The following is an 18,854-nucleotide window of genomic DNA, read 5'->3' as shown; positions in this document are numbered from 1 at the left end:
TTTCTTTCTGTGATAAGATTGCATTATTAAAAGCCAAAACTGTGGCATTGCTAAGTTTAGAATAATAGTTGTCAAAGAGGGAAGCATGTAAGGCAGAGACTTACCTTAGCCCAGCACTTTCAAAATTGGTAACAAAAATCTTATATACTTCTCAAATATCACCCTCTGCCTGTTACTCAGTGAAATGACATTCTAAAAGTTAAAAAAAATTTTCAAGCCCAAGCTCATGTTGTCTAAAATGTATAGTACCAAATCTGAGAAGAAAAACTAGATTTTTTAAAGTTGCAATAGTATGATATTTGACAAAATTTTATTACATCAGAAAATTATCAAATCTTAGAGTTGGCAAATATTAAACAATACGAAGTTAGTGAACCTTTTTAGAGTTATTTAGATGCATGTTTGAATGTAACTCACCTGACCAAAAATAAAGGGAGAAGTGGGAAATAACTTGTACAATATCCCAATGGTGCCTTAGAATGGTGCTTCCCAAACGTTCTGGGACTGTGACACAGGCAGTCTAGGGTGCATTTAATCCTTTTAGTCGTGAGGTAACCAGATAGACACAGCATGTACTGAGTTTCTAATTAAAAAGGAATTTGTGCATCACCTTCTCGTAACATATTCAATTATGCTGCTCCCAACCCTTGCTTTTTTAAAGTACTTTTTTCATTCCCTTCTGTGGTCTTTTTTTCTAAACCCCACCTGTGTTTAGACTCATACAGGCTTCTCTATCCTATGTACAAATTATTCTTCTCTGTAGCGTTTTTTTTCTGTTTGTTTATTTTAAGACGGAGTCTTGCTCTGTCGCCCAGGCTGGAGTACAGTGGCACAATCTTGGCTTACTGCAACCTCTGCCTCTTGGGTTCAAGCAATTCTGTTTCAGCCTCCCGAGTAGCTGGGATTACAGGCACCCGCCACCATGCACAGCTAATTTTTGTATTGTTAGTAGAGACGGGGTTTCACCATGTTAGTCAGCTGTTCTCAAACTCCTGACCTCAGGTGATCCGCCTGCCTTGGCCTCCCAAAGTGCTGGGTTCACAGGCGTGAGCCACTGCGCCCGGCCCTTTGTCACTTTTTATTGGTACCCAGTGAATTTTATCCTTTGTGAACAGGGTCTCATTTTTCCCAACAGAGGAAGGTCATCTTGAGTAATGAGCAGTCTACCCTCAGTATCACTTGCACATTTCATCAGTGTGTTCTGAATTTCTGCTTCCAGATCCTTAATAAAAATACTGAAGAAGATAACTCCCTGGGCCAGCCCTGTGGGCTTCTGTGCTTGGATCCCAGCAGGGTGTGCACTCTTCAAGTCCAGTTTTCACCCACCACATATGTTTTATGTTGTTGGAATATTTTATTCAACAGAAGTCGAGAATACAAAAATGAGAGGAGGTTGTTTTTGTGTTTCTGGTTTTTAGATATTTGTTAGTTTCTAATATACATGTAATATGTATTTACCATAGAAAAAAATTTAAATTACAGAAGATAGTTAAAAAAAAAAAAAACTGACCCCGGCCAGGCACAGTGGCTCACACCTGTGACCCCAGCACTTTGGGAGGCCGAGGCGGGTGGATCACCTGAGGTCAGGAGTTTGAGACCTGCCTGGCCAACATGGCGAAACCCCATCTCTACTAAAATACAAAAATTAGCCGAGCGTGTGGTGGGTGCCTGTAATCCCAGCTACTTGGGACGCTGAGGCAGGAGAATCACTTGAACCTGGGAGGCAGAGGTTGCAGTGAGTCGAGATCACGACTTTGTACTCCAGCATGGGACAAAGGGAGACTTCATCTCAAAAAAAAAAACTGACCCCATAATCCTGCTATCCAGAAATAACTTACCACTCTTAGCATTCTGATGTATTTCTTTTTCCTATATCAGTATCTTACTGAATATTTAATTTTGAATCCTGCTTTTAAAAATTAAATATTAGAGGCCAGGCACAGTGGCTCATGCCTGTAATCCCAGCACTTTGGGAAGCTGAGGTGGGTGGATCACGAGGTCAGGAGATTGAGACTATCCTGGCTAACACGGTCAAACCCCATCTCTACTAAAATTACAAAAAATTAGCCAGTTGTGGTGGCGGGCGCCTGTAGTCCCAGCTACTCGGGAGGCTGAGGCAGGAGAATGGTGTGAACCTGGGAGGCGGAGCTTGCAGTGAGCCGAGATCGAGCCACTGCACTCCAGCCTGGGTGACAGAGCAAGACTCCGTCTCAAAAGAAAAAAAATAAATAAATATTAAAGCATCAAATCTTTAAGAACATAAATTTTACATGACTACATTATTCCATCATTTGTACATCATTTGTGTATAGTATGATGTAGTTAACTATTTCTTACTACTGGATGGAAGGGCTTTTCCCAATTTTTTTGCTTTTCGTAACAAATGTTCAATTAATATCTCTGTATATATGATGACATCTTTTGCTTTAGGTAAATTACTAAAAGTAGAATTACTGGAACAAAGGGTATAAATAGTTTTTAATGCTTATTATCTGAATCTAAATTGCTTTCCAGAAAGATTTTTCTGTAAATCGTTCTCTTCTTGCCCATTTACTTGTTAGAGGTTTTGTACATCACTCATACATTTATTCGAACTCCTTATATATGTATTAAGGATATATTTAGGTAGACTTTTTTTTCTTATTTTGGCACATTTTTGTCTTGGTTTTTTTTTTCCAATTTTTAAATAATAAACTTACTACTTTGGAATGATTTTAGATTTACAGAGAAGTACACAGATCGTACAGAGGGTTCCTGTATACCTCTTACTCGGTTTCCCCTAGTGTTGATGTCTCATGTGACCATGTTCATTCATCCAAATTTTTAAAATAACGTTAGTACCTTTTTTTTTTTTTTTTTTAAAAAAAAAGACGGAGTCTTGCTCTTCTTGCCCAGACTGGAGTGCAATGGCACAATTTCAGCTCACTGCAACTTCCGCCTCCTGGGTTCAAGTGATTCTCCTGCCTCAGCCTCCCAAGTAGCTGGGATTACAGGTGCACACCACCATGCCCAGCTAATTTTTATATTTTTCAGTAGAGACAGGGTTTCACCATGTTGGCCAGACTGGTCTCGAACTCCTGACCAGGTGATCCGCCCACCTTGGCCTCCCAAAGTGCTGGGATTACAGGCGTGAGCCACTATGCCTGGCCTAAATAACATTAGTACATTATTATTAACTCTGATGTTTATTGTGATTGCACCAGTTTCTCCACAATTTTTTTTTTTTTATTTTTTTTTTCTGTTCAGGATCCAATCCAGGGTCCCACATTGCATTTAGGCCTTTGGTTTTTTGTTTGTTTTTTTGCAATAAGTTTTTTTAGTTTTTTATACTGATTATTTTAGTCTCTTTTGCAGTTTCTTCTGTTGATATTATCTTTAGAAAATTCTTGCCTGATAGGTGTCACATGGCTAAACATACTTTCTTTCAGTTTTATTGTAGCTTCTTTCTTTTTTTATATCATCCCTTAACTATTTTATCTGGAATGTGTTTTAGTATAGAGTATGAAGAGAAGCATTAACTTTGTTTTTTTCCCAAATAGTCATGTAGTTACCTGTCCAAGTACTATTTACTGAATAATGTTAACTTTTTCAACTGACTTGTATTAATGTTATATGCCAGACTTTCATATGTACTAGATTTTGTTTCTAGACTACCCTGATTGAGTGAGCCATTCATTCTTTGGCCAACATACTGCCAATATATTTTAATAACTGCAGCCTCACTTATAATTGTACTCAGTGGTAAAGTACATTTCTCTATTATTTCTCTTCATCAGAATTATTGGAGCTATTTTTGCTTACTTATTTTTGTATAAGAATTGTAGAATCACTTTGCCAGTTTTCAGAATATTTTTTTGAGTCCACAAAACCTATAAATTACAAATCAGCATCTTTGCAGTAGTTTTCCCATGCTGAGACATGAGACGTGTCTGTCTTTTAAGCCTTTCAAATATTCCTCCCATAGACTCCTAAACTCAGAGATCATATTATTCTTGTTTCCATCTATAGTTTTATTTAGTTCATTCCATAAACCTTTAAGTGCCAAAGCACTGAGGATACAGAGAGGTCCCTGACCTTGAGGAATGTGTACCATGAAGGAAGAGGCAGCTATGTAAACCTCTTACCACTTGGAAATAATCTGATGGAGATATATACACCCATACCCATGCACACACCTAGGTATATGTTTATGGTATTCAGAGAAGGGGTGGTGACCCCATTTGGGGGTTTAAGAAAGGCATTCTGGAAGGAGGTGCTCCTGAAGAATGACCAAGAATCAGCCAGACAGAAACCCTACTTAAGGATGAGCTGGGTGGGCTGCTGGGGGGTGATAGTGTGGGTCAAGTGGATAACACAGGCCAATACATAGATGGGAGGTTTGAATGGTTTGGTTCGTTCAGAGAACTATCCATAGTTCTTTATTGTTTCAGTATGAAGTTCAGGGTGGGGAGTGGCAGGGTACGAGGCTGGAGGGATCCTGTCCATGGTAGGGATTCATTGGAGGATTTTAAGCAGGAAATGAACATGATTATATGTGCATTTTATATAGAGCCTTCTGCATTTATGTGAAGTTTGTTGGGGGTGGTGGGAGTGGGTGAAACTGAAGTATAAGACAATAGTCTTTGCAGAGGCTGAGGGACAGAAGACTCCAGTCTCTACCATCCTGGAGGAAAGGAAGGCAGGAACCGATTTGAGAGGCGATGAGGAAATACAACGGGCAGTACTTACTGGTTACTTGATACAGAAATGGTAGCAATCGAGATTGACACTGCAATTTCTAGTGTGGTAGATCGTGTTGACCCCAAACAAAATAGATTCTATAAAGGAAGGGTAGGTGCATACAGCAAGGATGGTTAGCTTAGTTTGGTTTTGTCCCTGAGGGCATTCACGGTGCCTGAGGCAGGGGATGTGCAGGTGAAACTTGTCCAGTTCAAAGATCTGAGAAGCCCAGGCTGGAGTCACAGGTTGAGTGTCCTCAGCATTGAGGTAGTTGTGAGTGGCTGGGATTGCCACAAGAATGAATGGGATTGCCTGGGGAGAGGATTTCAGATTAGAAGAACAGGCAGTGGGAAAAGGATGGACTTAAGTAATGCCTGCATTTTGGGGGTCGGTAGAGAACAAACATTTAGGAAAAGTGTGAAGACAAATAGTTAAAGAAGTAGAAAGAGGCCAGTCAGGATGGCTCACAGCTATAACCCCAGCACTTTAGGAGGCCAAGACGGGAAGATTGCGCGAGACCAGGAATTCAAGATCAGCCTGAGCAACATAGCAAGACCTCATTTCCACAAAAGATTAAAATATTAGCAGGGCATGGTGGTGCATGTCCGTAGTTCCAGCTACTCAGAAGGCTGAGGCAGGGGAATCTGAGCCTGGGAGATTTCTCTGTATTTCTGTTTCACTGTGCTGTTCTCTTTCATGCAACCTTGCTGTAAAGCACCCTTTCTCCCTAAATAAGGAACTCAGTTACCAAAATGGATAGCTGCTAGCTCCAGACTTGCATTAACTTAGCAAGTCCCAGGCCCCCACGCCAGGACCACCACAGCCTGTTCTGACGTTTGGCTTCCTCTCCTCTTTAGTGTTCTGAATGGGTGCCTCACAGCCTGGCTGCTCTGTGCTCAGCCTCAGGCCCGGCCTGCTGTCCTGGGCTTACTCCCTGCCACTCTGGTTCCCTGGCTCTGTGTTTCCCATTCTCATGGGTTCTGCTCTGGCTTCTGCATGGTCCTGCTTTGATGCCTGCAGAAGCCCAGCCCCTTGCTATCCAGTGTCTGTCCCTGCTCCAAGCTAAGGGGCTTGGTTGTTTGGGTTGGTTTTGTTTTTGCAGGGGATGGAGATGGGAGGGAATAGCTCTTGAGAGACCTCTCTGATCTTTTGTGGGGTTTGGAGTGTTGGTTGGTTGGTTGGTTGGTTTTTGAGACAGGCTTTCAGTCTGTCACCCAGGCTGGAGTGCAATAGCACGATCACGGCTCGGTGCAGCCTCAACCTCCTGGTCTCAAAGCAATCCTCCCACCTCAGCCTCCTGAGTACCTGGGACTATAGGTGTCACCATCGTGCCCAGCTAATTTTTGTAAAGACGAGATTTCATCATGTTGCCCAGGCTGGTCTCAAACTCCTGGGTTCAAGTGATCCACCCACGTTGGCCTTCCAGAGTGATGGGATTACAGGCCTGAGCCACAGCGCCTGGCTCTGATCCTTTGTTGAACAAGCAGTGGAAGAGTGTGTGGTACCTGAGGTCCGGCCATCAGGGAGCCGGAGGGTCTGTCACATTCCCAATTAGAGATGATCCTGGAAACATCATTTATTCTTCACTCTTCTGATAATCTGGTATACGCAGATCTCCTTTTGAACTCCAGCAGCTACCCCCAGAAGAAGCAAACTCTAATCAGGTCCTTCAACCTCTGTCTTAGAAAGGGGGTGGGTTGCTCTCTGCTGTGCCTGCATGAAGATTCTAGAGCAGAGCATGAAGGATCTGTTAGCAGAACTGGCCTAAGTGTTATGTAGATGGGCTTCACAATCTCTAATCATATTGTAATCTCTTCTGTATCCCTAATCTCTGCCTTTAATGGATGCAGGATAATGTCCTTTGGAACAGTAAAAATAAGTTTAGAACCAAGCACTTATGTTTGTCTCCCTGAGCTAGAAGTAAAGACAGAACTAGTATCTATTTAGATAATATAAGGTAACCCTCCAAAAGCATCTTGCTCTTCCATATTTATATCTTCCAAGTAGGGTATACAGTGATTTTTTTAAACCACAGTTAAATGAAACTAAGGGTAGGAAAAATTAGATACAATGTATTAATACAAAATCCAAGCCCTGAAGCCCTGAGCTCCTTCCCTCTAAGTAGGACAGTTTTTTAAATGTCAAACCTGCACAACACTCACATATATTGATTTATCAACTAAACTTTTTGCCACATTTGCTTTACCCAGACATCTCAGTATTGTAAAGTCATAACTGACTAGGAAAAAGCAAACGTAAATTACCAAAAACATTCACAGTGTCTCTAGCCCACGATCCTTTGTTCTTCTCTCGTTGGAGTTAACAATGCTGCTGTTAAAAAGAGTGTGTGGGCCAGGCACAGTGGCTCACGCCTGTAATCCCAGCACTTTGGGAGGCCAAGGCGGGTAGATCACCTGAGGTCAACAATTCAAGAGCAGCCTGGCCAACATGGTGAAACCCCGTCGCTACTAAAAATACAAAAATTCGCCAAGCATGGTGGCGGGTGCCTGTAGCCTGTAATCCCAGCTACCTGGGAGGCTTTGGCAGCAGAATCGCTTGAACCCAGGAGGCAGAGGTTGCAGTGAGCCGAGACTGCGCCATTGCACTCCAGCTGGGCAACAAGAGCAAAACTCTGTCTCAAAAAAAAAAAAAAAGAGTACATAGACAAAAACAGAAGCCATGTCTCAAGGTGTAGATCACTTTCTTTGTGAAATTGATCACAGCTACATGCACTGTGGTATCTTGGATTGGATCCTGGAACAGAAAAGGGACATGAATTGAAAAACGAGTGAAATCTGAATGAAGTCTGGAGTTTAGTTGATTGTCACGTCTTGATGTTAATTTCTTAGTTGATGACTGTGCCAGTCATATCAGATGTTAACTCTGGGGACATAGGGTGAAGGGGACATGGGAACTCTGTACTGTCTTTGCAGCTTTTCTTTAAATCTAAAATTATTCCAAAATAACAAGTTTATATTTTAATAAAAAATGTATTGAGAAATTTTCTAAAGTTTAAAAAAATACAAAATATGTCTGTGCTCTGTAGGCACTGCCTTTCATTCACGGGGAAATTCGCTGGCAGGAAATTTTTAATAAATTTCAGTATTTAATATTTGCACTGCTGCCTCTAGGTGGCAACAGATGCCACCGTGTGCTCTTCCTCACATGCTGCTGTGTTTTTCCTCTTTAATAGGCTTTGTCACAACAAACAGAGTAAGGTGTATCTTCCAGAACCACCTTTTCCTCATGCAGAGGTAAGAAAACAAAATCACTGGGACATGGAAAGGAAGCAGTGTGGATAACCTGATGCAGATGCAGACAGCAGGTCGTTAGATACAACAGATCCCCAAGTAAACCTGTAGACCCCTTTGCCTCCCAAGTCAGACACAGGGAAGTATTTTAACTCAAGCTTCACTTGTTTTCCTTCTATTAACACTTTCTGTTGCACACGTGGAGCAGCCCTTCCCCGAAATGCTGGGGGCCACAGAATTGTTTCAGACTTGGGATTTGGGAATATACTTACTGGTTGAGCATCCCAAATTTGAAAGTGTGAAATCAAAAAGCTCCAGTGAGCATTTCCTTTGAGCATCATGTTGGTGCCCAGAAAGTTCAGATTCTGGAACATTTTGGATTAGGGATGCTTAGCCTGTACTATGTTCATGCAATTCATAGCCTGCTTCTGTTCTACTGACCGCATGAGGAATTTTATTTTGATACATACTACTACCTTTTTGAATTGGGTGTATGTATTGGCAGAGTGTTCTTCCCAGTTATGTCAGTCATAGATGTACATTTTTAATGATGAAAATAACATTTCAGTTCAAAAACTAAAGGCTTCTTCCTCCCTCACAGAACAAATGGGTGTTTTCTGTATAGCTGAATACCCAGCTTTGTTGTCAGATTCTTCTCACCCAAGGGTATATTATGAACATTTTTTTGTGTTTCATGTTATTATTGCTCTACTACCATGAAGCTAACACACAATAGTTACTCCTCTTTTTGGTTATATTTTCACTCAAAGGTTGTCTAAATTGGTATCACCACCTTAGAAAACTGACAGTTTCGGCCATGCGTGGTGGCTCATGCCTGTAATCCCAGCACTTTGGGAGGCTGAGGCGGGCGGATCACGAGGTCAGGAGATCGAGACCATCCTAGCTAACACGGTGAAACCCCGTCTCTACTAAAAATACAAAAAAATTAGCCGTGCATGGTGGCGGACGCCTGTAGTCCCAGCTACTCAGGAGGCTGAGGCAGGAGAGTGGCATGAATCTGGGAGGTGGCGCCTGCAGTGAGCCAAGATTGCATCACTGCACTCCAACCTGGGCGACAGAGGGAGACTCTGTCTCAGAAACAAAAAAAAAAGAAAACTGACAGTATCTGCTAAAGTTGAACAATGTACTCTATGCCTCAGCAGTTTTGTTCCTAAAGTATACATCGAACAGAAATGCATAGAGATGTTACCAAAAGACACACACACAGATCTAGAATTTGGTGAGGTGTGGTGGCTCACAGCTGTAATCCCAACACTTTGGGAGGCTGAGGTGGGAGGATTACTGGAGGCCAGGAATTTGAGACCAACCTTGACATCATGGCAAAACCCTGTCTCTACAAAAAAATACAAAAAATTAGCCGGGTGTGGTGGCGCATGCCTGTAGTTCTAGTTGCCCTAGAGGCTGGGGTGGGAGGATCACCTGAGCCGAGGGAGTTTGAGGCTGCAGTGAACTGTGATCGTGCTACTGCACATCAGTCCGGGTGACGGAGCAAGACCCTGTCTTTAAAAAAAAAAAAAAACTAAACTTTTTGGTAATAGTACTGAAATATACTCAACTGCCCATCAATAGAATAGATTTTGTGGTATAATCATACAATACCTTATATCACTGTGAACAAATAAGCTCCAATTACATGCAGTGTAGATAAACTTCACAAACATAAGGTGAGTGAAAAATCCAGATATAAAACAGTAGATATGGTATGATTTTATTATATAAAAGTTCAAAACACAATAAACTAATCTGTGGTATTAGATGCCAGTGTGGTAGTGATCCTGGAGGGGAGGGGACAGTAGTGACAGGAAGGGGACAAAGAGGGATTTCTGAGGAGCTAGTAATGCTTTATTTCTTGATGTACATGTGCTTACCTTGTAAAAAATCCATCAAGGTGTACAGAGTTAGATATAAGGAAAGAGCGAAGGCCAGAATAAATCCTGTGCTGTTGGATAGAATTGATGGTATTGGTGTGAACTCCTATTTTCAATATATGTAGACAGACACAGAGAGAAATACACTTGTACATGTGTGTGTATGCGTGTGTGTGTGCACATACGTATCTTCCAACTCTGGCCAGAGAGAGGGCCTGGGAGAGTTACATGCCACTAACTGAAGAGCACATTTAACCCCCAGATGCTGTTTCTAGATACTATTCTCCACTAAAAGGAACCAGGCCTCTTTGGAAAATACAACATGAGGCTGAAAGATCTTGCTGTGTGCTCAGAGAATGGTGGGTCAGAAGCCACATCTGAGATCACTGGAACATCAAAATAAATAATGCTAGTAATGAATATAATCCATTGAATAACAGAAACTCCCACATCCATAGTGAGGTAACTGAGTACGTAGGCAAGAAGGGAAAGTTCTTCCAACAGTAAACTCACATAATTAATGTAGGAAAGAATTTTAGAATTAGAAAATCACCATTTGGCAGCCACCGCAGTTATAATTTATTCCTGCAAGAAACACCAGTGGGTGCTAAAACCAACAAGTAAAAATTGTATGAAGAACTAGATCATTTATAGTCCCAAAAAGTGTGTCCCCACAAAATTCATATTTAAAGAGAGAAATAGTAACTGGAGTTTGGACAAACTTGACATATGCAATCAACGTTAACATCACCAGTAATTGGACTAATTGACACTGCATGGCTCTTAGTGCAAATTATTGAGAAAACAGCATGATTTCTGTGATCCTGCTGCTAAAAATGCCTCACCTGAATCTAATGAGCATTCAGACCCAAGTTGATGATGCTCAACAAAATAACTGATCTGTACCCTTCGAGAATGCCGGAGACCTAGGGGACAAGGGAAGACTGAGGAACTGCCAAGAAAATGAAGAGTTGTGGCAGATATATGCACTCCATGGCCATGGGCTGGATCTGGAAATGGAAGAACTTGTTTGTTATCTTGTTTGTTTGCTATTAGGAGCATTGATAACAGTTGGTAAAGTCTGAATGGGGCATGTAGATGAGAGGGGGCAGTATTGTGTCAGTGTTCATTTGCTGCTTTTGATGAGTGTACTGTTACAATACATCCATGTTAACTGTGATTATCTCCCCACTCATTTCTTTGTCAAAATTATAACCTTTCCTCAACTAAGGCAGATAGCCTGTTTTTACATAGAGCATGTCAGTGCAGATAGATACATTTAGGAATTTAGTTTTAGAGTTTTGTTTTAGAGTTAACTATTTAACACGTATTTCAACAAATGTCCTGCTAATTACTTTAAATGTAATTACTGTTTTCATACTGTAAAGGAGAGGTCTTATAAGTGAACCAGGATGCCAAGTAGAAGGTTTTGAAGAAGTTAGTTTTTGGTTGCAGTAGTCCAAATAGTATTTCAGCAGCCAGGGTTTTTGCAAGCTGTGTCAATGCCATAGTGAAATACAGGCTAGAAATATTATAAAAATGTCAGAAAATTAAGTGTGGCAAAACATCTTGTGGTGGACTTTGCTTTTGAAAGTCTATTTTGCTTGCTTTGCAGTCAGCCTTGCTGTAGAGCTTGTTTCCTAGGAGCGTGATCACATTCTCACTTATGCACCTGTCACAGATGACCTGGTGCCACTTAGAGTTAGGAATGTGAGTAGACTGGTCGCACCATCAGGGTTCCTCAGGTGCACCTGTCATTGTTAGGGCACGAGGGAGTCGACCCTTGGTATTGTTACCATTGCGCATGAGAAACGATGGTTCTGCCCTTAGTACTGGTAACAAATTACTGTCCAGAATTCCTGCCCCACAGCTTCATTTCCGCTGGTCAGATGCAGTAAGTTGGCTAGAAAGGTAGATCCAATTGGCAAAAAATGATGAATTTATCTTAGTTTCTGTGCATTGATCAGTAGAGCTACAGGAACTATAGATAATGCTTAAAAGTGACTTAAGTGTGCAGAGACCTGCTGCTATTCTTAGAATCACATTCATCATCTTGACATCTCTGGATACAATAGACTCCTTTTGACAGCCGCTCACCCATTTAACTGAAACAGTTAATGATTTTGGCCATATAGGTTATAAAAAGAATGTCAGTTTGACTTGCAGACTACCTGGAAGGAAAGTGGGAATTCGATGTTTGCTCCGGCTTTACTATCCATATTCCATCCAAGCATGCGACAGCTGATAAAGATCTCCGGGATAGTGTTAGTGTCTTCCTAATACAACCAGGTCTCTTTAATTAAAGATGAGGTCTTCAAGGTGAAGACAGTTTGGCTTCTGTTTGGGGTGTGTCCCATTCTGACCACATCCCCACTCTTAGGGTGACTTCATTTGCACTTCAAGGTGTTGGCCAGGGCCCTCTCATGCACCACATGTGGCCACAGGATTGAGCCTATCACAGGCCATTGCTTTATCCATGAAACAGCCTCCCAGAGCAGTGCTTCCTTTGGCCTGGTTGATATTTAGGGTCTGTGAAGTCTGGGTGTCTGCCCTCTGGATACTGGGGTGGGGCGAGGAAGCCTGGGCGGCAGGCACAGTGTCTGAGACGTTACAAGATGCCATCTACTCGTAAGTGCCTTTGCTGTTGCCTTGAATGGACCTGGCACTGAGATGATTGTCAAGTGTTGTGCTGCAGGGGTGACTCTTGGTTCAAAACATACACTTGAAAGAATGCTTTGAGGCTGCGAGGTACCTGCTTTTTTTTTTTTTTTTGAGACAGAGTCTCACTGTCGCCCAGGCTGGAGTGCAGTGGCGCGATCTCGGCTCACTGCAATCTCCGCCTCCCGGGTTCACGTCATTCTCCTGCCTCAGCCTCCTGAGTGGCTGGGACTACAGGCGCCCGCCACCATGCCCGGCTAATTTTTTTGTATTTTTAGTAGAGACGGAGTTTGACCATGTTAGTCAGGATGGTATTGATCTCCTGACCTTGTGATCTGCCTCCCAAAGTGCTGTTTTTTGGGGGTTTTTTTGTTTTTAATTTGTGTTTTTTTTAGTGACAGGGTCTCAGTCACCCAAGCTGGGATACGGTGTTGCAGTCATAGCTTACTGCAGCCTTGAACTTCTGGGCTCTAGCCACAGTATCCAACTAACTTTCTTTTAATTTTTGTAGAGACAAGGTCTTGCTTTGTTGCCCAGCCTGGTCTCAAACTTCTGGGCTCAAGCAATCCTCTTGTCTTGGTCTCCCAAAGTGCTAGAATTACAGGCGTAAGCCATTATGCCTGGCCCCTGTTTCTTAATATAACTGTGTGTGTTACGAGGACATCACATTTCTAAAAGCCAGTTTGATCTTTGTCATGCATGTGCCTGTGTGCGTGTGTGTGCATGTGTGCACACACGTCCACATGCTGTCCACAGAGAAGCTTCTCTAGTAGCAAACAACAGAAATGATCCCAGAAAATACAGTCTTTGGTCTTGGTCCTTATTCAGTTGCTGCAGTAGCTTAAACCTCTAGCTTCACAGGAGGAGGTCCTGTACTGGTAAACAGTGTTTCTGGTGTGACAGATGTGTTTACTGTCTTACTATCGCCACTACTTGGTGACTAAGAGTGTTGGGAAAGTCACTTGTACTTCAAACAAGAAGTGATAATGAGAACTTCAGGCCCGGCATGGAGTGTCAGGCAGTGTATAAAGGAAGAGTCCAGCTAAATCAAGCCGTAACAATCTGAATCAGTTTCCAGGAAGTATGTCAGTATTACTAGAAAGACTTGACTGGCCCAGGTGTTCCAGAAATCACATTCTAGGTAAAAACTATTTTAATAAGATCCACTTTTATTTTTTTAAATTAATAAATATTACTTTTCACAGCAGTTTTAGGTTCACTGCAATCATATGCCCCTGCCCCACACACGCAGTTGCCCACCGCACCATCCCACACCAGAGAGGTGCATTTGCTACGGCTGGTGAACCCACATTGACACGTCACCATCACCCAAAGCCCAGAGTGTACATTAGGGGTTCCTCTTGGCGTTGTGCTTTCTGTGGTTTTGGATGAACGAACAGTGACCCGGATCCACCATCCACCATCATCACAAATCCTCTATGCTCGGCCTATTCATTTCACTCTCCACGAATCCCTGATGACTGCTGAGCTTTTTACTATCTGTGTAGTTTTGCCTTTTCCAGAATGTCATACAGTTGGAATCATAGGGGCCTTGCCTTTTCGGAGTGGCATCCTTCAGTTAGGAATAGGCTCCTCCATGTCTTTTCATAGCTTGGTAGCTCATTTCTTTTTTAGTGCTGAATAATATTCCATTGTCTGGATGCATCACAGTTCTGTCATTCACCTGCTGAAGGACATCTTGGTTGTTTCCAAGTGTTAGCAATTAGGACATTCATGTGCAGGTTTCTTGTGGACATAATTTTTCAAAATATCTTTCAAAGTGGCTGTATCATTTTGCGTTCCCACCAGCAGTGAATGACAGTCCTTGTTCTTCCATATCCTTGTCAGCATTTGGTGCTGTCAGTGTTCTGGATTTTAGCCATTCTATTATAATAGGTGTGTAGTGGTATCTCGTCATTTTAATTTGCGGTTTCCTAATGACATAGGGTGTGGAGCATTTTTTCATATGCTAGTTTGCCATCTGTCTTCTCTGATGAGGTGTCTGTTCAGGTTTTTTGCCCACTTTTTAGTAGGGTTGTTCATTTCTTTTTGCTGGGGTTTCGGAGTGCATACATTTTGGGTCACAGTCCTTTCTCAGTGTGACTTTTGCAGATATTTTCTCCCAATCCGTGGCTTGTCTTCTTTGTTGGTATTTTAGATCCAGTCCCGCTCACCCTCCCGTACTTTGGTTGCCCCTTCAGCCTGGGCAGGCTCACATCTCTGTGTACTTTTTCTGTATTTTCCAGCTCATTCAGACCAATAAGCTGAAGCACTACCCCAGCATCCACGGAGACTTCAGCAACGACTTCAGACAGCCCTGTGTGGTGTTCACCGGGCACCCTTCCCTCCGCTTCGGGGACGTGGTCCACTTCATGGAGCTCTGGGGAAAATCTAGTCTCAACACCGTCATATTCACGGGTAAGTGAAAAAAATAAACAAAACAGTTATCTCCACTGAGGCCATGAGTGAATGCACCTACAAGGTAGAGACCCAGGGAAGGATTTTGCAGTGAGGCATAAATACGAACAGTGTTCTACTATAGGTTCCAAAGAATGAAGAAATCACAGAGAAAGAGTGAAGCAGCATGTGCCATTGGACAGCTGGGCATCCAGCAAGGCCTTCATGCCTGTTTTCAGATTTCTCCAAGACAGAATCCTACTGAGTGCTTTTTGCTAGGATATCATAAGCCATTTCAAGAACTGCAGTGATTCAGTAACCGATCTTGTTTTACCTGTTAGGGATTGTTTATGGAGGTAGATCTTTCTCTTCTGATTGTAGTTTACTCTAGCTATGGATTTTCTTCTGGAGACAAATCCCTCAGGGGAAAAAATTCCTTTGGTAAGGTCAAGTAGAGAGTTTACGTAGATAATCACTGTATCATTTTTATCAGTGTAGCACGCCCAGCCTTTTGAATGCTAGGACCTTTTTGCTTATCTGTGATGGGGGATATCATGGAAATTATGCACAGACCTTTTTTTTTAGCTCATCAGTTGTCATTAGTGTTAGTGTATTTTATGTGTAGCACAAGACAGTTCTTCTTCCAATGTGGCCCAAAGAAGCCAAAAGCTTGAACATCCATTGGTTAGGATCTTCAGTCGGCCTTGGATTTTAGAAATCTTACAGGCTATGAAGTTAAAAAAAAAAAAAAAAAAAAGAAAACCTTGATTTGAAATCTGGCCCAGCTTGCAGTGACTTCAGCCAATTCACCAGCAAGCATGACTGTCCCCACGGTAAATGGGACTGTCAGTAGCTACCTCTGTGGGTCACTCTGGGCACCAGGCACATCACCTGGCACGTGGCAGCTGTTGGGAAATCATCGTCACCACCTCCCTTCCTAGCTTTAGGGGCTGGGTTTGGAGGAAGGAGTCCAGTTACACCAGAAGCATGAGGGTCAGGGACACTTCGGCCCTTCCCCCAGCCTCTGTTTGTGACCTAGAGGCCACCAGGAACATGCCTGTGGTCAAACCAAGTTGGGTTTATTGCCTCATTTCAGCAAGGGGAACACACAGCATGGGTAAAAGCAAGGTAAAAAGACCTTGTAGGAGTCAGGCTGGTATTTGGTGATGCCCGGGTGTTCACGGAGGTGAGGCGTCACCCTGTATTGGGTGGCATCAGGATGCAGGGTCATTCTGCGATGGGTTTCTAAACTCATTCTTATCTAGAACACAGGAAGAATGGAGCCGGCATAGCGGGGTGTTTGCTCCTGCTGTGGTCAGGACGGTTCTGTGTTCCGCGTTCAGGATGATTACAGAGGGGTCTTGTCTTTGGCCGGATCCATCATTGTCAGACAAGGTGTTGGTGTTCCAGGAAGTTGCATTCGCACAGCAAGAGGACACATGGCTTTGCTGTGGCTGCCAGGCCGGCTCTTGCTGATACCAGGCCAGGCAGAAAGTGCCAGGAGAGGCCCGGTCACCAGGACTGCTTTCCCCTTCTCAGGCCCACTTTCAGCTAACGGTGGAGGAAGTTGGGCCACAAGGTATTGATTCACAACACCCAGAACTTCGTAGCTGCCAGGATTTCATTAATCAGGAGGTTGTCCAGAGAATGTCCTACGTAGTGGGGGCTGAGGTTGGTGTCTCCTGCTCCTGCTGCTGAGTGGTGACTCTTGACATTTGACATGACAGTGGTGACAGCATCTACACAGCACAGTAGGTAACCTGGCTTTAGTACAAATGTTTCTTCAGCTAAAAGGAAATTAGGACTGTGTGATTTCCCGTGACAACTGTGGGTAACGGGTTTGCATTTAAACTGGTTTATGGAGCTTCCAGGGCAGAAGCTGTGTCAGGGAGAGGTTGGGGCCACCTTTTTTTTATTGTTTTGTGACTCCTGGATAGGTGAAAAGGGGGTCAGTATTCTCAGAGAAACACGACCCACTGGAATGGGCGTTTACGTACCTGGCAGCTCTGCCAGTTTGTCCTGACAATAGTGGGGACGTGTGTGTGTCCGGTGTGCCTAGGCCAGGGTCCCTCGTCACTGGGCAGACTGCACTGGGAATCAAAGCGCACATCAGTTAGGACCGAGCGAGGTCTTTTGGCTCAAGGCAGGTAGCTCCCTCGAGTTGGGGGAATGTTTCCTGCCAAGCAGGCTGCAGCAGCCCTCAGGAGACCGGCTGGGCCGAGCAGTGGGCGAGGACTCTTCCTGGTCAGAGGGGCTGGGCCTGCTGGGGAGCATCGCAGTCTCAGTCTACAGACCATTCACAGGCCTGGGGGTGGGGCCGTGCACTTGTCTCCCGGGTGCATCTCACACCTGGGCGTTAACTCGGAGCTGATTCTAGGGTCCCAGGGTCTATGCCAGTCCTCTCCACTGTGAAGTCACTGTTTTTCTCATTGTATTAAATCAGTACCTTGTGGGGGACTCTTTGAAACTATGTATATACCTCTTCTCCCTCAAAATGGTATCTAATATTTTTAGCATTTATTGATGATTCTCATCTGAATAAGTGGTGAACTGTAATGGTTGCCAAATGGTGGTTTTGGTTTTTATTTCATCGTTTCTTGGCATTTCGTTGTAAAGAAGAGCTTTCTTTTCTCCCCCACATACGTATTTCTCCCTCATTTACCTCATCTGCCTCTGCTGAAGCTTGGAGCCCACCCACAGGGTCCATCCCAGCCTGCCCCTCCTTCCACGGGGCCCCTTTGACCTCCGTCCCCCATGTGTGCTTCCTGGCTCCCTCCTGACCCCCTGGCTGTCTCTGGGCCCTCAGCGCCCCAGCCGCCGCCTGGCTCGGCAGCTCCTGTGTAGTCTGCATTGTAAGATTTCTTTCTTGTACTTTCCGTAGAACCAGACTTCTCCTACCTGGAAGCCCTGGCTCCTTACCAGCCGCTGGCCATGAAATGCATCTACTGCCCCATCGACACCCGGCTGAACTTCATCCAGGTGTCAAAGCTGCTTAAAGAAGTGCAGGTAATGAAGGCCACTGCTTGTGCCTTCACATAGTCATGTCACCTTGGTGTGGCTCATGCTTGTGTGGGGTGAAGGGAGAGAGGCTGCATTTGATTCTTGTCTTCAATTCTCACGCATCTACAGAATGCTGGGACACAGGCCAGCCCCCTCCACACTGAAAAGGAGTGGTCTTTACACCCTGACAGCAGTTTCCATTCTAAAGAAATCAGAAGTGGAAGGGAAAGAAAACCATCTGTGTCCGCTTAAAAGCAAATCCTCTCACCCCTGCCAAAAAGAGTCATTCTAGAAACATATTCACGAAGCTGAGACGGTTTAATTGAAACACGTCCTGGGGCCATGTCACACCTGTAGGCTGGTACCACCAACAGTGCTGTTGGGTTTGGGTTTTGTGGTAGTTTTTGGTCATTTGTTTCACTTCACATTTTCTGCCCTGGAGAAAGGGGAGAAGTAGCTGGGGTACAGTGTAGACCAGGAGAATCCGCGCACAGGAGGAGCGTGTAGCAGGAAGGCAGGGCCACGGAACCACTGTGCTGGCTCGGCCACTGCTCGCTGGGTTTCTGGCTCTTGAGAGTCGGGAGAGGCACTGGAATTGGCAAGGAGGACAGCTGCCACCGGCGAGGAAGAGCTGTCCCTTTCCACTTCCTGGTGTTCCCAGGAGGGAGATGAGGGCCGAGGGGCCCAGCACAGCACCTTCGGCCTCTGGATGAGAGAGCTGTGTCACAAAACTCTAAGACAGGAGAACAAGAAACAGAGAAAGCCGGAGAACCCCCGGAGAGCCCCAGGAGCGGATTCTGGTGATTATTAATGTGCTTGCCCAACGAAGAAAGAATATTGGCGCACTCTAGGCATGATGAGAGCAGACAGCAAACGTGGGGCCTGTCTGCAGTGATTCGCTACCCCACTGTGTGCTCATCCACGTTAGAAGCAGCGGTGA

General features: G+C 44.0%; 1 protein-coding gene across 3 annotated transcripts in view; it reads left to right on the top strand.

Moving 5' to 3' along the window:
• The window catches only part of INTS9 (integrator complex subunit 9), a 130,186-nt gene that overhangs the window by 102,204 nt on the left and 9,128 nt on the right, over positions 1-18,854 (top strand). For all 3 annotated transcript variants that reach the window (XM_011983905.1, XM_011983904.1, XM_011983906.1), the window contains 3 exons: positions 7,913-7,973; positions 14,764-14,935; positions 17,796-17,920. In XM_011983905.1, coding sequence (XP_011839295.1) covers positions 7,913-7,973; positions 14,764-14,935; positions 17,796-17,920 — 358 coding nt within the window. The remainder of the gene's footprint in view (positions 1-7,912; positions 7,974-14,763; positions 14,936-17,795; positions 17,921-18,854) is intronic.

The sequence above is a fragment of the Mandrillus leucophaeus genome, unplaced genomic scaffold (genome assembly GCF_000951045.1).
Source record: "Mandrillus leucophaeus isolate KB7577 unplaced genomic scaffold, Mleu.le_1.0 Scaffold256, whole genome shotgun sequence".
NCBI classification, from domain to species: domain Eukaryota; kingdom Metazoa; phylum Chordata; class Mammalia; order Primates; family Cercopithecidae; genus Mandrillus; species Mandrillus leucophaeus.
The sequence above is the reverse complement of the archived record's forward strand: the minus strand, read 5'-3'. Positions and strand labels throughout refer to the sequence as shown.